This window comes from Podarcis gaigeae (genome assembly GCF_964106915.1).
Source record: "Podarcis gaigeae genome assembly, chromosome: 8".
Lineage (NCBI taxonomy): Eukaryota > Metazoa > Chordata > Lepidosauria > Squamata > Lacertidae > Podarcis > Podarcis gaigeae.
In genome coordinates, this window is record NC_139684.1 from 16,578,451 (window position 1) to 16,601,233 (window position 22,783).

General features: G+C 46.0%; 2 protein-coding genes across 2 annotated transcripts in view; one reads left to right on the plus strand and one right to left on the minus strand.

Annotated features, from left to right (window-relative positions):
• The window catches only part of PEX14 (peroxisomal biogenesis factor 14), a 114,728-nt gene extending 102,290 nt beyond the window's left edge, over positions 1-12,438 (minus strand). Inside the window, exons 1-2 of the mRNA XM_083750279.1 lie at positions 12,334-12,438; positions 748-795 (exon numbers count right to left, since the gene is read on the minus strand). Coding sequence (XP_083606405.1) covers positions 748-795; positions 12,334-12,405 — 120 coding nt within the window. The 5' untranslated portion in view covers positions 12,406-12,438. The remainder of the gene's footprint in view (positions 1-747; positions 796-12,333) is intronic.
• Positions 12,439-13,601: 1,163 nt separating this feature from the next.
• Positions 13,602-21,606, plus strand: DFFA (DNA fragmentation factor subunit alpha). Its single transcript, XM_083750301.1, has 6 exons — positions 13,602-13,771; positions 17,508-17,669; positions 19,102-19,244; positions 19,338-19,527; positions 19,643-19,809; positions 20,572-21,606. The coding sequence occupies exons 1-6, from the start codon at positions 13,660-13,662 to the stop codon at positions 20,773-20,775; spliced, it is 978 nt and encodes a 325-aa protein (XP_083606427.1). The 5' UTR covers positions 13,602-13,659; the 3' UTR covers positions 20,776-21,606.
• The last annotated feature ends 1,177 nt before the right edge of the window (positions 21,607-22,783 follow it).

The following is a 22,783-nucleotide window of genomic DNA, read 5'->3' on the forward strand; positions in this document are numbered from 1 at the left end:
GGAACACGAAAGGAGGTTGAGATTTTGTAGAGGGTTTCCCTGATGAAGAAGCTGGATGTACTACAGTGGTACCTCGGGTTAAGAACTCATTCTGGAGGTCCATTCTTAACCTGAAACTGTTCTTAACCTGAGGTACCACTCTAGCTAATGGGCCCTCCCGCTGCTGCCGCCACCGCACGATTTCTGTTCTCATCCTGAAGCAAAGTTCTTAACCTGAGGTACTATTTCTGGGTTAGTGGAGTCTGTAACCTGAAGCGTCTGTAACCTGAGGTACCACTGTACTACCTCTCAGGTTAATCTGCATACACACAATACACCACACATTTCATTTTCATCAACGAATGGAGAAACTCTCTGCCAATAGAAGAGACTGGTTACGTGCCACAGTCCTCAAAAGAAAAATCTCTGATTGAGAGCAAGCAAGTCCTTCATGGGTGGTTGGAGATGACCCTCTGCTCACCCAGGAAAAGATAAGGAGGCGGGGGGGGGGGTTGTCACTAAAGGTCAAAGTTCAGAGGTCACCTAGAGAGCACCACGCATAGCGATACTTGGGTCCTTCTGTCCGAGACCAAGGAGTTGACTCTGAAAAGAAGTGGCCAAACAGATGCTCTTTTCAAGAGAACAAGCCGGTCAAAAAACACACAAAAAAGCAACCACATGGACATGCAGCCCATACCTGGTTGAGTTGAATTACGTGAAAGCAATGTTATTCTTTTGATTCCCCCACCCCACAAACGCAGGACTCACCAGAGCTTCGCGGGATGCTCCATTCTCAGCTCCAGAAGAAGAGCCAGTCTGTAAGAAGAAAAAGAGCAAGGTTAGAGTGCCACCCAATGGTCACTTCTAAGCACGCTTAGCTGCTCTGACATACATACAAACAAACAGGAGCCATGACTCGCCAGGAGAGCAACCACTTTGAATGCTAAAAGGTCTCCGATTCAATTCCCAACATCTCCAGTTTAAAAAGCACCAGGTCTTACTGGTGAGGAAGCACTGCTGTTTCGCCCAAAAGGGATGTTATTTAATATTTTTGATTGTGATATTTATGGAGATGTTGTCGAAAGAACATATGATTTACACGCCTCCGGCAGCAAAACTGGTGATCACTGAGCAATGGAAACCTGTTCCAGATCTTTCTTTGGAGCATCAGCACCAGTTTACTTTGTTTGTTTTATTTATTTATTAAACTTATTAGTCACTTGGCACCCAAAGGTTTCCAAGCAACTTAACGTTAAATAAAAATATATGCACATACATAATAACGTAGCGGGGGCAGGGAAGGGGGTAGGGATCGTACAATACATTAACATCTCATTTAACACACAACTTGTGGAAAAGCAAAAACAGCATGCCGGCAATATCCAAACCATAAACAAAGCAATAGTCCTACCCACTAATTAGCAGATGAACCTCAACCAGTACTTTTTTGAATGCAGCCGTTATGGAAAAGTTTACTCTGTGACTGAAACGTCAAGAAAAACGGGGAGTCTTTTCACTTGATTTGGCATACAGTGGTACCTCAGGTTAAGTACTTAATTCGTTCCGGAGGCCCATACTTAACCTGAAACTGTTCTTAACCTGAAGCACCACTTTAGCTAATGGGGCCTCCTGCTGCTGCCACGTCGCCGGAGCCCGATTTCTGTTCTCATCCTGAAGCAAAGTTCTTAACCTGAAGCACTATTTCTGGGTTAGCGGAGTCTGTAACCTGAAGCGTATGTAACCTGAGGTACCACTGTACTGATTTCCCCCTGAGATCTGGCTTTTTGAAGAAGCTGTCCATTCAGGCTTGGGAAATGTGGCAAGCAGGTATCATTAACTCATTGGTCTTGTACATATTTTTAATTACTTATTTAGCGGTTTTTGTTATCTTTCCTCTGCTGCAGTGTGAATTAAGTTGGAGCGATATGGGGCGATAAGTCCTTTAAACAAGATGCATGCCCAAAGGTTTTGCCATGGTTTCTGTATGCAACACATCCTTGCTTAAGATGCCTGCTACTCAGCCCTGGGCAAAAAGGCTTGCTGCCCCCTACAAACGCAGAAGAGAGGGGACAAAGCCAAGACAAACCTCCCCCCTCTCCACGTGCAGAACCAACAACCTTCAGAAGTTGTTCAGCATGGCCCACCAGTCTGGCCCCTGCTGTAAATTTCCCTAAAACAAGCAATACCAGTGAAAACATTTTTTTGACAACTGGGTAATTTATACTCACGCTAAGAGGCTGTGCTAATAAAAGGATGGCAGATTTATAAATCAACATGTGTGTGTTAAATTAGGGCAAAAAAATAATTGAGGAGCAGGCAACCAGCATGCCAAGCAGACCTAGGACGAAGGAATAAGAATCTTAAAAATAAATGACAGCTCAGGTTTCCTCCCCTGCAAGTGTTTTCATGCAAAGCTAACAAGGCACTGAAGCACGGAGCAATTAAGACTGTGGCCACGGTCCAAGGAAAAATTGGTGTGCACTTGGATCCAGTGAAATCACAGAATCACGGAGTTGGCTTGCAACGGGGGCAGGGTAAACCTCAGCCTGAGTGGGGGATAGGGCACCCTCACGATGCCAAAGTGCTCAGCAGTCGTGCTTGGCACCCTCTGTGAGTGTTTTCACCAGACTGGAATGTGGCTTTGAATTCTGATCATACCTCTCAGTCACCTGGATGGAGGCTGTGTGTGTGTGTGTGTGTGTGTGTGTGTGTGTGTGCGCGCGTGTGTGTGGAGAAACCAGCCTGCTGTTCGAAGCTAAAATTTGCATCCATTGCTCCGCCCACATCTGCTCTGGCCGCGGCCACCACTGGAATGTGGCCCCTGGAAGGTTGCGTGGAAAGGAATATGGCCCTCAGGCTGAAAAACGTTCCCCACGCCTATGCGTTGCGTGAAGAAGGATTTTCTCCTATCTGCCTTGAATCTTCCAATGCTCAGCTTCATTGGATGCCCAAGAGTTCTAGGGCGAGAGAGGGAGTCAGCTGCCAGTCAGTGTAGGCTAGGCAGAGGCAAACTTGGCCCTCCTGATGTTTTGGAACTACAATTCCCATCATCCCTGACCACTGGTCCTGTTACCTAGGGATCATGGGATTTGTAGTCCCAAAAACATCAGGAGGGCTGAGTTTGCCTATGCCTGGTGCAGGCAATACCTCGCTAGATGGATGAACGGGTCTGTCTCAGTATAAGGCAGCTTTCTACAACCCTCTGTCTTAAGGGAAAGGCTGTAGATCAGTAGTAGAGTCACAGAACTGCAAAGCTGGAAGGTACCCCGAGGGTCATCTAGTCCAACCCCCTGCAATACAGGAATCTCAACACCTGCCTTGCACACAGAGGGTCCTGGGTTCAACCCCCCAGCATTTCCAGGTAGGGCTAAGAGAAGACTCCTGTCTCTGAAACCAGGGAGAGCTGCTGCCAGTCAGTGAAGGCAATACTGAGGTAGATGTATCAATGGTATTGACTTAGCATAAGGCAGCTTCCTATTTTCTATTTTTCATGTTTCCCCCCTCACCATTGTAGAAACGCTTTTCATGTTGGAAATGCATCCCCCACATGGAGTCCTAACATGCTCTCTATCATCTTCTCTCAGAAACCAGATCTCACTTTATTTCCCCCCCCCAAAAGCTGTATTGAATTTTACATAAATGTACAGATATATAAAAACTTCCGGGCTCCTCAGGGACCCGGCCTGAATGATTCACCCAATTAGATCTACATTTGGCTATTATGTAGGATATTGAACCACATCAATCAGTTCAGGTTAAGATGAAGGACTAAGAGAAAGAGACAGATGTCTTAAGATAGGTCTCTAAGGAAACGGGGAGGGGGGGTTCCTTAAATAAAAAAGTACATTGTTGAGATCAAGGGCAGCTTTTGACCTACACAATCTTGTAGACCTCAGCCTTTTGGATAACTTTCAATTATTGTTCTTTTAAAAAAAATCTTATGCTTCTAGATCTCATGATTACTTGGGAGGTGGGCTGTTAACAGAAACACTTAATGGATATAGTCATGTCAAAGGGTCAAACTCTTTTCCTCAAGAGATGTTCAAAATATTCATTTAGTTATTATGAGACATATATGGATAACTACTTATTTGATCTGTATTTTTTAAAGTTGTAATTTTACTGTACTATGGGGGGAATCGCAAAAAAGAGGGGGGTAACTAGAGCAGATGTTCTTAGAGCACACTGCTTGCTATTTAAATGATGTAATCCTGGGCATTTGAACCCTGGTTGCTGCAAGACCTCTTTTGACACACATACAGTTCCCACTTTGAAATACCATGCCTGGTCTTGCAGTAGGATTGCCGGGTTAAGATCAATTGATAAAAGACTTATAGTGACTTAACTGGTTTACCACTCTTGAAACTCAGGTTCACCATGTGATTTGAGGCTGGCACTGAGGAAGAGCAGGGCTCTCCCACTTTTAGCAGCTTGCAGTAGGCAACAGTTCAACAGGTTAAACCTTTTCTAATACAGAAACACTGTTACGGGGAAAGCTTCACCTGTCGACAGCAACCCTATGGAAAGAGGAAAAGTCGGAAGCAGGGACCCTTCCCTAGTGGTCAAGATGCATGAATAAAGGAAGCTGTCTGCTTCAGACTTGATGGACGGCGAAGAGGATATCAATGTGTCTGGTGGAGCTTAAGAGTGTACGAAGAGTCTCGCTGTTGAATCAGCCCCACAGCCCATCTAGACTGGCATCCTATACTCAAAGTGGCCAATCAGAAGCCTCTGGGGGGTCTGAAAGCAGGACCCAAGCACAAAAGCTCTTCGCCCCCCACCCCTTGTGCTTTCCAGACCCTGGTGTGCAGAAGCATCACTGCCTCCAATCTGGCTGGATTCAACCCTCAGTTTTAAAAGTTCTGAGGAATAACAAGGCTTAAGGCAATATGCAACTCTATGAAATAACGGGGGAAATTACAAGTGAGTTTTTATTCCGTTGGAAGTATACACCTGTAAGATGGTTAATAGTCAACAAATGTATACAGGCAACTGCTCATTTGTGCAGGGGTTACGTTCCGAAGCACCACATGCATAAATTAAATCACATATATTGGGAACACCATGGAAAATGACTGCAGACACCCTCTAAACCTCTGGAAACCCTTGGAAAACTCTTTTAACAGCTCCACCAAACTCCACCACAATTGCTCCCTCCAAACCTCCTAGTTCAAACTCCAGCTCTACACAGGCCTAAAAAGGTCAGTGCAAAGGCTCCTGGGATTGAACTTGCAAAGGCTCGGGGGCGGGGGTGTTGCTAAATGCTATTTTTGCACCATTTTTGCTGTTCCCGCAATCTTCTCGGGCCATTATTGCCCCTTTTCATGCCACATCCAGGTTTGTCGCAATATGCAAGGTTGCACGTGCCTCAAACACATGTAAATGGAGAGTTGCTTGTACTTAAATATTTAAAACAAAAAAAATCCTTCCAGTAGCACCTTAAAGACCAACTAAGTTAGTTCTTGGTATGAGCTTTCGTGTGCATGCACCTTAAAGTTGTGTCTTTAAGGTGCTACTGGAAGGAATTTTTTTTTGTTTTGACTATGGCAGACCAACACGGCTACCTATCTGTAACTTAAATATTTAAATATAATTAATAGGTTTGGGGGATTGGTTTTTGTTTTTTTTTAGAATGATCTTTATTTAGCAAATTAGTGATACTAGCAAAGCCAGCCTGGTATATATGCTAGTTTAAGCTACTTCTAGGTTGATCCCTGTTTGTTAACTAGAGCTGCAATCCCTATACGCACTTACCTAGGTGTGAGTCCTGCTAGCTCAAGGAAACATAATCCTGAGCTGACATGCTTGGGATTTGCACTGTAAATCCTTATTTATGTGGGGCTGAGAGCAGGACCTGGACACAGCAAGGACTCTCCCCTCCTGCAGTTTCTAGCAAATGGTATTCAGAAGCATTGCTTTCTCCAAAAGTGGAGACAAGAGGTATCTTTTGACTGAACCCAGGCTTCTTTCAGAGGTGGGATCAGGAAGGAGGGCAAGGTGCCTGAAACTGATGAATTCAACCACCCCCAGGTTTCCTGCAGTCTCTCTCTCTCTCTCTCCTTCCCCCTAAAGGGACAGAGCCTGAGAATATGAAGTTCAGCCAACTCCAAGGACACCAGAACTGGAGTGAGCCAAGGCAGAGGCAAGCATTGCCCTCCAATACCTACGCAACAGAGGTGATTAGGGATATGGGGCGGAAGATTTTCCACAGGGGATGGGGGACGATTCCGAAATCCAAAATGTTCCCTTCTTCTATTTTTCCATGCAAAACGTTTTTTTCCCCATTTCATAAGTCCAGTGAGGAAAGATTGCAGCTTTTGGAACTTTCTGATTTAGAGAAAAGGCAAGAAATGTTTAAAATTATGCATGGCATGGAGAAAGTGGGTAGAGAAAAGTCTTCTTTGCCTCTTTCAAAGCACTAGAACATGTGGACATCCAATGCAGTTGGACGATTCAGTGCAGATTAAAAAAAAGGACTTTCTTCATGCAGCGCATAGTTAACCTATGGAACTCATTCCCACAGGAGGCAGGGATGACTACCAACCTGGGTGGCTTTAAAAGATTAGACAAATTCATGGAGAATAAGGATAACTATGGCTACTAACCATGATGGCTAGGCTCTGCCTCTCTAAGTCAGAAGCAGTAATGTTTCTGAATACCAGCTGCTGGAAACTACGGGAGGGGAGAATGCTATTCTGCTTGGGTCCTGTTTGTGGGTTTCTCACAGGCATCTGGTTGGCCACTGTGAGAACAGGATACCAGACCAGATGGGCCACTAGCCTGATCCAGAAGGTTCTTCTCATGCTCTTGCATTCTTAACAGTAACAATTAATGGACACCAGCTACAACCAGGGTATTTGGCAAGCTTAGCAGTTTCAATGTTTTCTGGGTTTGCTTACTGAAAACAAGCAAACAAGCTATGCTCAATCACTTCTCTAAGCCTTAAGAGTCTTCACCAACCTGTTTCCTTCAAATTATTTTGGACAGCATTGTGGACTACACATGCTGAGGCTGATAGGAATTATAGTCCAAAACATCTGGAGAATGCTACATTGGCTCTAAAGCGATGCTCTTCAGCCTTGGGTCCCCAGATGTTCAACTACAACTCCCATAATCCCTGATCACTGGTTAAATCACCTGGGGGTGATGGAGCCTGTTGTCCAGCTTCTGGGGACCCAAAGTTTGAAGAACACTGGTCTAGAGAATCAGCAAATCACCCTCTCAAAATATCCTGATTTGCACAGGACAATCTCCTAGTTCAACTTTTTTCTAGAAAGCAGTTAAGGCAGTGATGGCCAAACTTGGCCCTCCAGCTGTTATGGGACTACAACTCCCACCATCCCTAGTTAACAGGACCAGTGGTCAGGGGTGATGGGAATTGTAGTCCCAAAACAGCTGGAGGGCCAAGTTTGGCCATCACTGAGTTAAGGGGATGAGATTTCTTGCAGACCCCCCTCTCAGTAGGCTAATCCAAGCCAGGTCACTGTTTTCTTCCCTACACCCACAAACAATGGTCTCTACTCAGAGTAAAGCCACTGAAATTGATGAACCTAATTTAATCATGTCTGTTAACTTTAATGGGTGTACTCTGAGTAGGACTAGCATAGGATATATGGTAATACCATGTGCCCAAATTCGGGCATTGCAACTCAGATGCTGGCTAGTTTATCAGTAACTCAGCAGCAATGGAAGAGGAACCATGTGAGAACTTTTGATCCTTCACATTAAACAGTAATTTGTCTTTAATTGTGGCAATTGGGAATCTCAGGCTCAGGGGCCCTATAGGCTCCTGGATTCCCCCAGGAGGGATTCTTTAACAGCTGACAAGATTGGTGGGAGAGGAGGAAGAACCCAGTTAGAGAAAGAAGAATTTGTTGCAGCTTGAAGACAAACCCATTTATTACGACATAAGTCACTGTCTCTCAGCCTAACCAACCTCACAGGGTTGTCTGTGAGGATAACTGGGGAGGACGAAAACTATGTACACCACCTTGAGCTCCTTGAGGGAAAAGGTGGCATTTAAAATGTAATAAATAAATAAGCCAGAATCAAGCAAATTGATACCTCCCCAGATGTTGTAAATTTCTACTGCCATTATCCGCAGCCAGCATGGCCAATGGTGAAGGATGATGGCAGTTGTAGTCCAGCAACATCTGCAAGGCTGGAGGTTGCTCACCCCTGTTCCTAAATGGGTGAAAGGCTTTATACTGCTATGCATGCCAAAAAGGAATGGCTTTTACCAGGTGACTTCCTGCCTGGCCTTCAAAAAACCAGAGAAGAGGCACTACACACGAAAATTAGCAGATTTGAGCTCACACAGTGCATATTATGTCCTCACACACCAAGGTTTGTGTAGAAAATGAGCAACTATGCACACAGAGAAGACATCTACTTAACAAATGGCAATAACAGTAATGAAAATAAGAATGGGAAACCTTTTTCTGTTCTGTGAAACATTCTGAGGGCCACATGTCTTGGCTTGGCAGAGCAAGAGGCAAAAGTGGACGGAACAACAAATGTAAATTCTACCTCTGTGCCGTGGGATAGTTTCTACACACAAACACTCTTCTCTAGCCCCCATCCAGGCAGGCAAGAGGCACTATCAGAGCTCAAGGACACATTCCAGCCAGGCCAAAACACTCAGGGTGTGACACAGAGACAGTGGGGTTCAGGAGAGAGGCAAAGTTCCAAGAACTTGACAGAGATGTCTGGTAGGCTACAGTTGGCCTCTAGGGATGAGGTTCCCCACCTTTGATGTAAAAAGAGCCACAATGCATCAGATCGAGGCTCCCCCTTGTCTAGCATCAGGCTGCTCATGGTAGCTAAGCAAACGGCCCGCTGGGAAGCCCACAAAGAGGGCTTAAAGCTAAGGTTGGTTGTTGGCATACATCTGTCTCGAGAGCCAATATAGTGTGCCTCCAGGGGCTAAGTCGAATCTCTGTGTTAGCTGCACTGAAGTGACCTCCCCTGGGTGCAAGCCTGGGCAGTGTGTATGGAGGTCCTGGACTACCCTAATGCCCTTTTGGCCTCACTGATGTGATTCAGAGGAAAGCAGAGCACTATGTTTGGCACCAGCTTGCATGCAGGAGTTGCCAGAAGGAAGCGCACAAGGCACTACCCAACCGTCTTAGGGATTCCACTGTGGATTTGTGTAGGGTTTACTTCTTAGCCCTTTCTTCTCCCAAAGATATCCTGCAAAGCAGTGGAGGCTTAGGATTAGAGATTTCCTTCTCCAAGATGGACTACCATCCCAGGTTGACAAGGCCAATCTGTCCCTATTAGAGCTACAATTTCCATCCCTCTGCCCATCCACCAGCAACTGGAATTCAGAGGTATGTCATCTCTGAACACTGGTGGTTGGTTTCATTTATTCCCTTTATAAAACTCTTATTATACTACCTGAAAGTTCTTGAAACAGCTTACAACAGATTGATTCCTGGCAGCTATCATGGATATGACATTATAGTTCACAAACAGCCCATGTGCTGCTTTCTGAAAGATGATGGGCAACTACTCCCATCACCCCCAGCTGGCACAGCCAATGCTCAGGCATGATGGGAGTTGTGGTCAACACAGAACAGTAAAAACATAGGCATCTGCCTTATGCCAAGTCAGAGCACTGGTCTATCTAACTCCGCATTTCTACACATCGACTGGAAGCAGCTCTCCAGGGTTTCAGGCACAGATCTCTCCCAGCCCTACCTGGGGATTGAACCTAGGATCTTCAACACTGAAGGCAGATGCTCTACCGCTGACCTACGGGCCTTCTGCCAAAATTAGTCCAGCAACATCTGGATGGTACCATGCTGACTACTGCCGGCATGTCCTGTTTCAGCCTTCTCCAACCAGGTGTCCTCCAGAAGCATCTGGCCTCCCAACATCATCCCTGACCACTGTGTCTGCTGTCTGGGGGGCCGATGGGAACTGGAATCAAGGAACACCCAGAAGGCCACAGCTTACTCAATCCCTCCTCTAAGATGGCGATGCCAGGGATCGAACATAGAATCCTTGCCATGCAACAGGTGTGCTCTGTCACTGAGCTCTCTCAAGAGGTGTGCAACAAGTGGTTTTTGCATACCTGTTTGGCAGGAGGCTGAAGAGGAATTATGGAGATGCCAGATGCAGACAGAAGTGGCAGAGAGGAAACTTTCCCCCCAATACAGCCCCTCTTAATATTATTTTACATATGCAAGGAAAAGATTACAAGGCCAACCTGTTCTCCTTGCTCCATGTGTGTAGGAGGAATGCAGGAATTATAGATGAGTTTCCCCAGAGCTGGGAGGGGCCCGGAGAAAACATAAGCTCCCCACCATTTTTGCCTATCCCAAGGGGGGGGGCGGAGTCTAGACTAAACAATGCCCCCTTCCTTCTTCACACATTATGGAGCAACAGATACCTACCTATTTCCTCTTCAGGAAGGCCACAGAATCACAACATGGGATTTCTCTCCCATTGCTTTTGAAATATTTTTTTTTTTGGGGGGGGGGGAGCCAATACAGAAAGAGGAGAGGGGTAACTAGCAATGCACACATCTTTACTCTGACCTCAATTAGGTGTAAAGAGCACACACCTCCTTCCCCACTTACACCCCAAAGTCCACTTCTGATTTCTTCACCACCACCAGTTTAGAAAAGTGGCACACAAGATCAAGCAGAAGGAGTGGAACTGACCTCCCTTCACCTCCTCCCTCCATTATGGGTCAAAGGGCACTCATTCCAACACAGATTTTCCCCACCCTTTTTGGAAAGGGAAGAACAGAAGGTCAAATGGGGAGAAAATGAGGCAACGGTCCCCTTCCACTCACTTCCTTGCCCCTTCCCTGTCAGGGTTGAAGGGCATCCACCCCTATGGAGGACAGAGGGATTACTCCCCCACCCTTAAAAATAAACAGATTGGAAGAGGCAATGCTCAAGCAGATGAAGAAGGGGGCAACTGGCACCCCACCCCCCACAATTCCTCTTCCAGCCCCTACTATTATGGAGAAAGGAAACCCAATTTCCCCTTCCTCTCAAAAGCACAAGTTTCTACCAATTATCCCTCATTGTTTGAAACTGAAATTAGGGTGTGTGCCAGAAGCTCAAGCAGGGAAGCAGAAGGAGAAGGGACCATCTAACCTCCTCCACTCCCTCTCATAATAGTGCAAAGGGCTCCCACCTCCCCCATTATTGGGGGTGGGGGTATAAAGAGACACTCCTTTTAGTCAGCGTTCGAAACTCCCATTGTTCTAGGCACATTTTGCGACAGGGAATTTCAGGAGCAGTTTCTGAGCTCTGGGCGCAGTACTGCACCTAAGATTTCAGCTTAAAACTGCAGAGTGGGAGGAAAGGAGGACCTTTTTCTGCCTCCCCACTTCCAGCTACTCTCTGAAGACTGGAGAACAGACTCTCTTAAGAATATTAGGGGGGTGGGCAGGGGCAGAACTAGACCATGTGAAAAATGAACATAAGATTTTAGCTGCAGTTCATTCATTTCCAGCTTTGCATTCTTGTTATATAAAAAAGCATGCCTATACATTCCATTGTTGTGCCCATAACCTAGGTTTAAGGTGCCATTTAGCTCCTAGCTTTCATATCTCAGTTTCGAACCCTGCTTTTAGTCCTAGTTCCCCATGCCTTTTCTTTTCTTTTTTTAATGGGGAGGGACATAAAAGAATGGGCAGCAAATAGCCCCTACCCTTCCCCCCCCAAAAAAAAATATGGGCAGAAAGCACCACATCCTGCTACCCCTGGGACACTCCTTTTTGCCATTCCTCCCTTAACCTTAAAAAGGGGGGCATAAGGAGTGGGCAACTACTAGCCCTCCCAGCCCCCATTTATAGGGCGAAAGACACCCCCTCCTCCAACCCCCGGAGACACTCCTTTTAGACATACCTCCCCTCCCTTTTTAATTGGGGGGGGCTATAAAAAGCGGGAACGAAGCCCTTCACATTATAGGGTTTTATAAGGCAACTGCCCCCTATCTCCCCACTAATTAAAGGGCAAAGGGCACCCCCCCTAATTATAGGGCAATAGGGCACTCACCTCCTGCAATCCCTGAGATTGGGGGGGGGGCTCAGAAAATCCTACTACAGGGATTTTTCCCCTTCACGGGAGGAGCGGGAATGAAAGAAGGTGAGGTGGCAAATGGACTCCCTCCCCTCCCCCAGTTATGGGGCAAAAGCCACGCACCACCTGCTCCTTCCTCACTGAGGGCACAGGGACCCCTCTATTTGGGGGGTGCCTCCTTCCTTTTGAAAGAGGGAGGGCAGCAGGGGCAGGCCCTGCGACTGCCCTCCCCCTTCCCCATCCTCCCCACACAAGTGCCCTTGTGGGGAGGGGGTCCCGGGGCGCCTCCCTCCTCCGACCCCCCGCTTACCTGCCCAGGTTGCTCTCCTTGCTCGGAGGAGGCCATGTTTCCAGACCCGGCTAATCGATCCTCGGATGCCATGGATGCTGAAGAGGGAAGGCGGCCGATGGAGGCGGAAGCAGCCGAACTCCGAGTTGCCGATCGACGAGGGAGAAGTCGCTGGATCTTTGCCTTCCTCTCCTTGCGAAATTTGCAGGGGGTTTAATTTAAGCCTGACGGCGGCAAGGAGGGGATAAGGGCTCGTTTGGTGGTTAGCGCGATCCTGAGCATGTCTGCTTAGAAATGCACAAGCTGCCTCTGGCCCATCTGCACCTTGGTGTTGCCTGCACTGGCTGGCAGGGGGTCTTCAGGGTTTCTTCAGGGTTTCAGGCAGGAGGCATCCCCTGCTGCTCCTGGGGATTGAACCTGGGGAGCTTCTGCAGGCAAAGCAGGTGTTCCACCGGCCCTTCCCTTAAGACAGTGGTTCTCAAACCTTTTTCTCCCTTCCAGGCACACTTTCAGAATAAAAATTAGTTCGCGCCACACAGGGTTTTTAATTGATAACTAATACACTGGAAAACAAAGAGAAACAACTCCCAGCAGTGCTTGATTTATAACATGGAGCACAACTAGTTTAGAATATGGCAATGGGATATCCAGAAAGTATAAAACAGTGCAGCTGCATAAGAACATTTATCACTGCACTGACTGGCAGCAGCTTTCCCAAGGATTCAGGCAGAGGGTCGCTCCTCCCAGACAGTCCTACCTTGGAGATGATGAAGGTTGAACCTGGAACCTTCCAGATATGAAGTAGACGCCGTACTGCTGAAAGAAGGGTCGTGTGTGACCTCCCCGATATCATTAAGAGCTCAGAGTAAGACGTGGTCTACAGTATCATGGTGGTTTTATTTAATTTGAATGAAAAAATTATATGAATTCACGAGGATCCGTCTAGATCCGCCTTTTACCTTTTTCCCAAAGTATCCCCGTTCCCTCTTGAAGCAACTACAGTATTGGCCAATTTGATAGTATGAAGCGAATGAATATGTAAACTTATCCTTGAACTGGAGACTTCGGAGAGATGCTGGCTGAGGAAGAAATAAATTAATGGGATTTCTTGCTTTGTCACCTCAAAATCGGGATTAGTTTAATTAGATAGATGAGAACTACATTTCCCATCGTGCAAAGAGGCGGGTTTGCCGTCCAGAGTGCGGAATGAATTTGGGAAGAGAACTACATTTCCCAGGCTGCATCAGCAAAGCGAGCTCTGCTCCGATTGGTTGCCTGCAAAGAGCGGTCTGAGACTTTCTCTATCTAACAGCCTTCTTTATAGCAGAGCCAAACACAAGCAGAGCGATGGCGGCTGGTTCCAGGCTTCCCCAGTTGAAGCAATGTCTCGTCAGGCAGAATGGCCAACAGGAGCAGCACGGGGTGGCGGCCTCCTGCCTCCGGGAGCTGCGAAGCAAAGGTAAGCGGGTTTTTCCCTCTCCCCTCCTCTTTTTACAGAGGCAGAGATTCCACAGGTGAAGCTTCCCCATATCAGTTTCCCTAGGTATTGAAAGCTGCACCGGTTGAATTTCGGTCTGGGATGCATCTTTAAAAGAGGATCTTACCTAGGGCGTTGGGGAGGTGGAAGCCCGGGAGAACAGCAGTAACTTGAACAACAAAAAGTCAAAATAGTTTTGTGGTACCAGAAAGATTAATGAATTTATTGTGGAATAAGTTTTCCTGGATCAGTGTCTGCTTCATCAGATGCATAAACTATTATCCAAAGTTGACAAGAATGTCTTCGCTCCCTCCCCCTCTCTCTCTCTCTCTCTCTCTCTCTCACACACACACACACGCACGCACCACACATATCACAGTTGTATTTCCCTGCAGGATTACAGTTCATAAATCTAATGGACTATGCTCCACAACATCATAAATCATACTTAATCATAAATTTGCTGGCCTGTCAATTACTGTCAGTTTTGCCACCCCTCTGGTTTTATTTTTTCCAACCAGGTTTCAATAAAGCATATATATTTTTTAGATTATGTAATAATAGTAAAACAGTATACCAGATATGAATTAGAATCTTAAATCTTGATATTTCTTTTCTTTTTCTTCTGACTTGCAATTAAAATGAGATAGCAGTTTCAAATAAATAACTCCAAACTGGTTTGGGTAAGTGATGAACTGAAGAGGAGCTGGGGTCTCAGTATAGAATCATGGTGCCCTCAGATAGCCCAGCTGATAGCTTCCGAAGTTCCCTGGCCCTCAAATTTTAGAGGGTTAGTTTTGCCTTTTCTTGGTGGTTGTTTGGGGGGGGTACCTGTTTCTTGTGGGGGTGCTGTTTCCTTCTTTTTCTGTTTCATCTTTTTTTGGTAGAGGGTTTTGCCTGTAGGAGGGAGGTTATGAGCATTAATAATTTTTCTTCTGTGAAATGGGTATTTTTTTGTGATGCCCACAAATGTACCCCCAGGCCCAAAGAGAGGGGTTAGGAGGCTCTGGTCTCCCAATGCAATTAAAATGTCAAGGAAATAGTGTGAAAGGTGCAGAAAAGCAGGGCCAGCCTACTCATGAGACAAAGTGAAACAACCGCCTCGGGCGGCAGGATCCAGAGGGGAATGCACAATGCACTGCATGCTGCTGTCACGGACACTGTGACAGCAGCAGCAGGCAATGTATTCCCCTCTGGATCCTGCTACCTCTTTGGCACACGCCACCCAGCTCAAAATGTTGCCTCTACAGTAGCCTCTTGGAGGTGCTGCTGGTCTCCTCCTTCCTTTGTTCCCTATTTAGAACTTTATTTCTCCTTTGTTCACCATATAGATCTTCACTCACCCATTCTTCCTTGGCTGGAGAGGCATCATTTTGTGGTTTGCCTCAGATGTCAACAAGTCTTGGGCTGGCTATGGGGGGAATGTCAACCAAAATGAGGCTGGAGCCCTTTCCCTATGAAGAGGGTCTAAAGATTTTGGGGCGTGATTGATTCTCAATAATGCAATATTATTGCACTTATTATTGAGGAGAAGTGCGTGGAACAGGTCTCGGTGTTTCGATTTCTGGGAATGGAGTTGAGAGATGACCTAACCTGGAGAGAAAACAGCAGAGACCTGATGAAGAGAGCACAGCAGAGGTTATATTTTCTGAGAATCCTCCGGAAAAACAATCTCTCAAACGACCTGTTGACAGCATTTTACCATTGTACTGTGGAGAGTGTATTAACTTACGGTCTGTGTGTGTGGTTTGGGAGCTGCACGGCCAGGGAAAAAACAATAATGCTGTCCAGGGTTGTAAAGACTGCAGAGAGAACCCTTCCCACCTTAGATCAAATCTATGCTGTCAGGTGCCATAGGAAAGCGGCAGAGATAGTGCGGGATGGTACGCACCCCAGAAATGATCTCCTTCAGCTTCTGCCTTCTAGAAGAAGGTATAGGGTTATAAAGACCAGGACTAGCCGCCCGAGAAACAGTTTCTATGCAAATGCAATTCTGGTTCTAAACACAGCATAAGGGGTCTCTATAGTATAGTGTATTTTAAAATGGGGTTTCAGATGTTTTAGGTTTTTTTGAATGTTTAATGTAGTTTTTCAATTTCATTGTTCTGCATGGGACAATGACAATAAAGATATCATATATCATATAATATCTATAAAGAACAAGAATTAAACTCTAGGGATTGGGCCCAGCCAGGCAACGCAAGCAACCCATCTGGTCACTTGGGACATGCTAATGAAGGAGGATGCAAACTGGATAGATGGGCTAATTATTCCTTGCAGTGTCAGAGAGGAGCACAAGTCTTGTGACCAGGTGCTGTGCAGAGACAGGTGTGCCTAATCCCGCTGAAATGTGAAGCACGCCTAACTGCATAGAATCAAGGCACTGGAATCTTGTTGCAAGGGGTTCCACAGTGCAGCGTTTGGACCGTGCAGCGAAGTTACTTGAAGAAACAAAATCGATTGGCGAGGGCAGAATGTAATAAAGCCTGGGTGTTCAGAAAGAGGAGCTTACGAGAAGAAAAGGCAGTAGACCTTCAAAAGGAAGTAAAAAGAAGAAGATGACCTAGTTGGGTGTCTTATGATTAAAGGGTGTGGACAAAACTCTTGTTAAAGCTCAATTGCATTAAAGAATTCTAATCTCCATTGGTAGGGAGGGAAGCTCTTGCTGAACCTGTGTTACTTGTGGCTCCCAGGCATTTAGAATTGCCCTGCAGCCTTCTAATACAGAATTGTGCACTGCAAATTACACACAGCTGACCTGCAAGCTTTTGTGCTGAAAGCTCTCATTCCTGCATAGCCCTGGGCAAGGAAAGCCACAGAAGTTACTTGACCTCACCCCCTATGTTTCCCCCCCCATCTGCATTAGTCACTTGTGCCATGTCATCTCAATTAGTGGCTCCCAATCAGTGGATCGCTTAACGATTTCTCTGCCTGTTTTAGCAATTGCAGTGGCACTGTGCTAGACGCCATATGATTTTTAATTGTATTTTTATTACTGCTTTTACTTCTGATACTGTTTATTGTATTACAATAAAAGCAGCAATAAAAAATACAATTTAAAAGCAATTTGATGTGGCCATTTCCTGTCTTCAAATGCAGATCCACAGGCACACAAACCACCCGAATGAAACTCATAGACCACCGCTGGTGCATAGTCCACCGTTTTGGAACCCCTAGTCTAAATGGAAAATAACAGACTCTCAGTTTACAAAGGTTTCCCTTCGTTCACCTGGATTCACTGGTTGTTCGCCCTTGGAGAGTGGCTATTTACAAAGAAGCTTTTAGCGTTGTACAATTTGACAAGAGGATACCTCCAATACTTACATAGTAAATTTGATGTGAGATAAATAATAAGGGGCCAAGCACTTCCATAACTACACTGTTTTATGTGTGTTGATTGTATTTTCCTATTCCTGGTTTTATTGTTAGTGCCAGAGGGGAGAGAAAAGGGCAAACACGTTTTTGTGTAAATAAAGTTAAATACACTTTCCACAGAAACTGTTGTATGCCGTTGGGGCCAAGACTTTCTGCGCTGTCGTGGTGACTCTTTAGGAACATAGGAGTGTCTGCACTGACCTGCAGCAGCTCCCTAGGGTTGCCAGGTGACATCCCAAGCCTTACCTGAAGACACCAGGGATTGAACCAGGGACCTTCTGCATGCAATAATAATAATAATATTTATACCACCAAGCTATATGGACTCTTCCCCTTTCCACAGCCTGTGACCTCCTAGCAATTGACAAGGCCTCAGAGCCCATCACGCTGGTACTGGCTGAGGATGGCACCATTGTGGATGACGAGGACTATTTTTTGTGTCTGCCGCCAAACACCAAGTTTGTGGCACTGGCAAAGGGCGAGAAGTGGTCCACCAGCAGCATAGGTAAGTGGAAGAGTTGAAGCTCTGTAGAATATGGATGCTGTGTGTAGGAGCAAATGAGGCCCTGGGCAAGAAGACCTTTCTTGCTGCTGCTGCTGCCACCACTACCTCCACCCCCTTTAGGTTCTTCAACTTTTTAGAACAGGTAACGACCAATTTGCATGCTCCCAATTGACACACGGCCGCAATTGCGCACATCATCAGGAGCACAACCCCTACACAAAACAGTCATTGCCTTACCTTATTGTTGCACTTGCAGACCATCACATGCTTTTGGTGGATATTTGACACCTGCCATATAAGGCATTAATTTGCCTAGAGCAGGGATAGCCAACATGGTACCTTCCCGATGTTGCTGGACCACAGCTCCCATCATCCCTGACCCATGGCCAAGCTGGCTGAGGCGGATGGGACTTGTAGTCCAGCAACATCTGGAGGGGCACCAGTTGCCCACTCCTGTTCCATGCTCTTAGCACTAGAGCTCTTGAACATCCAATAGCGCTGGAAGATTCAGGACAGATAAAAGAAAGTACTTCTCCATGCAGCATAGTCGGGACTCATTTCCACAGGAGGCAGCGATGACCATCAACTTGGATGGCATTAAAAAAGGATTGGACAAATTCACAAAGGGCAAAGTTGCTACTAGGCACGATACTTATGCTGTGCCCTCCGCAGTTGGAGGCAGAAATATTTCTGAATAACAGTTGCAGGAAGCCACAGGAGGGGAGTGTTCTTGTGCTCGAGTCCTGCTTGTGGGTTTTCCACAGGAATCTGGTTGGCCAGGGATGATGCTGGACTAGGTGGGCCACTGGCCTAACCCAGCACAGCTCTTCTTATGCTCTTATGTTATTTTAACCCTGATTAACTTAGGCTTAAGGGACGTGGGTGGCACTGTGGGTTAAATCACAGAGCCTAGGACTTGCCGATCAGAAGGTCAGCGGTTCGAATCCCCATGACGGGGTGAGCTCCCGTTGCTCGGTCCCTGCTCCTGCCAACCTAGCAGTTCGAAAGCATGTCAAAGTGCAAGTAGATAAATAGGTAGCGCTCCAGCGGGAAGGTAAACGGCGTTTCCATGCACTGCTCTGGTTCGCCAGAAGCGGCTTAGTCATGCTGGCGACATGACGCAGAAGCTGTACGCTGGCTACGTCGGCCAATAAAGCGAGATGAGCGCCGCAACCCCAGAGTCAGCCACGACTGGACCTAATGGTCAGGGGTCCCTTTACCTTTAACTTAGGCTTAGTTCAGTGTGGCAGTAAAAAGGACCAGGGAGGAGAACAGTGGCTGCAAGTTCCTCTCCAGGAGTCCCCACATTTGCAGAGCATCACTATAGCTTGGCCTACAGTGTTATGCGAACAAGCTGATTACTTTGTGAATTTTGGCATAAACCTGCTTAATAAGCTTTACCTTTGCACTTATAACTGTGGCTCTTTTCCAGATGGGGGCACAGCTTGGCTCAAGGAAGATGTTGCAGACGTTGACAGAGTGGACGGTGGTGGTGGAGAGAAGTGGAGGCAACTGGCCAGACAACTGAAGGATGACCTCTCCACCATCATCTTGATGTCAGAGGAAGACCTCCAGGTAAAGGAAGGCCCATGTGCCTTTGGCCACAGGGTGGGGGGAGTGAGAATCCTTCACCTTTGCTGTAAGAGGATGGACCTCATCTAATTCTAGGTGCTCATTGATGTGCCATGCTCTGACCTGGCTAAAGAGCTTTCTGAGAACCAGCCCAAAATCCAGACTCTGCAAGACACCCTTCAGCAGGTGCTGGACAGGCGGGAAGAGGAACGGCAATCCCGGCAGCTTCTGGAACTCTACCTGCAAGCGTTGAAAAACGAGGACCACATTGTACCCAAAGCAGAAGGTAATGAGGCTGTTGGCTGAGGCTCGTTTCTCAACAAACCATGCCAGAGTGAAGAAAGAGGGGCAATATGATGGTCCCTTTACCTTTATGAATTATTTTAACCATCATTACCTAGAGCCAGGATCAGAGGAAACTGCCATGGACGAAACAGACGTGGTTGACGCTGGGAGCAGCAGCAGCAGCAGAGGTGCTGGTAATGGGGTTCCACTCAGCAGCCATGTTCGGACCACACTTAAAGAGAAGTCTGCCCCAGAACTTGGCCTGGCAAGTCAGGACTTAGAGGTGAGTCCACACAGAGTTCTTTCCCTTTGTTGTGCCTGGATTCCAAATTGAATAAAATCTCCATGGAAAGAGGATAAAGCATTTGGGAACCAATGCAGTCAAGATTTATTCTAAAAGAGGGTGGGGGCGGGTGAACAAACACACAGCCAGAATTGGGTTAACATCACTCTCTCCCTCTAGTCCATTTGTCTTCCAAGGTTCCAAATTCTACCTTCTCTGAGGCCCTAAGCTATTTGGAGCTGAATCTGCCACTCTTCCCGTTTTTGTTTAAACTGGATTTTCCAGTCAGCACCACATAAACATGTTTGTCCTTCTCTTCAGCTCTTAAAATGTTTTTAAGTTTAAAGCTTTTAGGGATTGATGTTGTTTAAAAAAAACAAAAAACTTTTGGTTCCCAGTGTTGTTTTTGTTTAATGTGTTTATATTGTATTTTTTGATACCTCTCCGTTCCTGCAATCCTACCATGAAGGATAGTATAGAAAGTCTTAAAAATTAGATTAAAAATAGAACCAACACAAAAAGCTTCCTTGCACCAGTTCAAACCATCTATCAGTCTAGGCTGCTGATGTCTAGCAAGGTCCTCTCTCGTTACCAGTTCTGGGAACATCTTTGAGAGTAGAAATTTCCAAGGATTAAACCTCATGCATGTAAATCTTATCCCCTGCCACCAAGCCATGTGGCAGGGGAGCCAATCATGAATCTGACATATCTTACACAGCTTGGTCCTGAGTGGTAGATTCTTCTTTCCTTTCTCTGTTGCAGCTGGTATACAAAGCAAACCCAGAAGCTCTTGCTCTGACCCTGAACTGGGACAAGCTGAAGACAGAGGCCTTGCAGCAAGCCTGTGGGGAGGAACTTTCAAGGCGCCTACAGCAGGTTCACGCCCTAAACTCCTTGAGGAGCATGTCCAAGGGCAAGAAAAAGTTGCCATGGGGGGACTGGTTGAGTTCCAAACGCAAGAAATAAGGAGGCCTTGGGAGTCCAGGTTTGGACACATCAATGAGTTTTCTGTGCCTCTACAAACTGAACAAAACCATGTGAGCACAGAAATTCTAACCAGGACATTGTTCACTGGACTCTGCATCATTCTGCGTGGAAAAAAAGTATTTGCATTTCTACAAAGCAGTGCAGTATACCAACTGCCAAATTAGGAGGGGGTGAGATTATTTCACGCACATGCTATGAGGGCCTGCTGGAATCCTTAAAAGATTGTGATATATATTTATTTAAGTATGCAGCGAGGAAAAAAAAAACCTATCTCCTTTATGCTTACAGGTGGTGCTGTTAAATTGCTACCATGATTAATTTCTGGCTTTGGCACTGGCCCAACGCCCTAGAGTTTATGGGTCCTGTTTTTTTGTGCCTGATCACCTTTTGCCTTACCTTCCTGCCTTTTGAAGCTTCCTTCCTGCTAGAACATCACACTCCGTTACAAATATATACAAAGCGTGCATTTTAGTGGCATGTTGCATGCTGTAGTAGAATGCAGCCAAACATCTTGTATTCCAAAGCCACGCTTGCAAAGTGGCCCCCAACTGGTAGCTCTCCTTCTCTTGCCTCAGTGCCCATGCCATTTCTATGAGATTCCGTCTGTTTATGAGGATGACTTTAAGAAAACAATAATCTGACTTTCTGGGGCATTCCAGCTGAGACTATAAACTGCATAAAGTATAATGGGATAGTCACCACTCCTATTAGCAATAAATTCGACTAGTTGGCTTTTTTTGTTTGTTTTTCTAAAAACAAAAACCCTATTTAACCCTACATTTGCCTAGTATTAAAACTTTTGTATTATTATATATGTTTCCGCCTGCTGTCTGTGCTACTGGTTTTTTAAGCTTAGGTATGTATGTCTTTGCATACAAATCCCAATTGCTTAGTATATGGGTCAGCCCCTTACAAAGAAGCAACAGATAAGATTAACTTCTGAAACTGCTATACAGTTCTCATGTATGTTTCCCCCCCCCCTAACACAGCAGAACAGTTTTCTCAAAAACAGTGCGTGACATACATTTTGGGTTTTAATGATGAAATACAATCACGCAGATGGGAAGCTGAATTGTACAAATCAGACCGTTAACCCAGTCTTGTTTATTTTTGAGTGGCAACAGCTCCCCAGGCTCTCAGCCCTTTAAGGGCCACCTGTCATGGATGCTTTAGCTAAGATTCCTGCATTGCAGGGGTTTGGACTTCTTCCAACTCCACAATTGTATAATTCTATAAACTCCTATCAGCTCTGACCATTGGTCATGCTGGATTTGGAGTCCAGCAACATATGGAAGAGCCCAGATTTCCCCCAGCCATGTTTTAAAAGGACCCCCAAATTCAGACTTTCTTCAGCTTTGCCGCAACAAGAGAATCTGATCAGTGGGGAGGTGGTGGAGGAAGGGCAGTTAGTACCAGTGTCTGCCCAATTCACATACAGAAGAAAAAAATGTCCAGGTCAAGTTTACAAACTGAGCCAGAGGCACTACATGAAATGTTGCTAAGGAAAGAGGCACATGTAATCACATGTCCACGCTCTGGATAGAATACAGCACAAAGGTTGCGTATGCACACAGCAAAGTTTTATTTCAGAATCGAAAGGCTTATTTGTACTAGGAGACAAGCTTAGCACTAGCAAACAGCAGAGGAAAGACAAGTTGGGACAACACTCTTTAGTGTGCTGGTGAGAATCTGTGAGGAACAGCTGAAGCTTTCCCCCAATATGTTTGTGTGTGCTGCTCATTCCTTCTCTCCCACAAAGATCGGCACGTCAATTCAAGGTTATGCAGCTTGGCAGAAAACACTTCACTATACCAGTGACTAGCCTGGTTGCTGCTCTGTGTGTGTGTGTGTGTGTGTGTGTGTGTGTGTGTGTGTGTGTTAATTTCCTAAAATTCTTTAACAAAAACATTTCAGGATCTGGTTTCCATGCTCCAATTTTAAATGAACAAAATGTTCTGAGAAACCAAGGCTGTGCTCTTAAACACAC

Bases quoted from the DNA above. Each gene is read 5' to 3' on its own strand.
- DFFA (XM_083750301.1), top strand. From the start codon at position 13,660: ATGGCGGCTGGTTCCAGGCTTCCCCAGTTGAAGCAATGTCTCGTCAGG. The intron at 19,245-19,337 runs GTAAAGGAAGGC...ATCTAATTCTAG, and splicing joins TGTCAGAGGAAGACCTCCAG to GTGCTCATTGATGTGCCATG. The intron at 19,528-19,642 runs GTAATGAGGCTG...ATCATTACCTAG, and splicing joins CATTGTACCCAAAGCAGAAG to AGCCAGGATCAGAGGAAACT.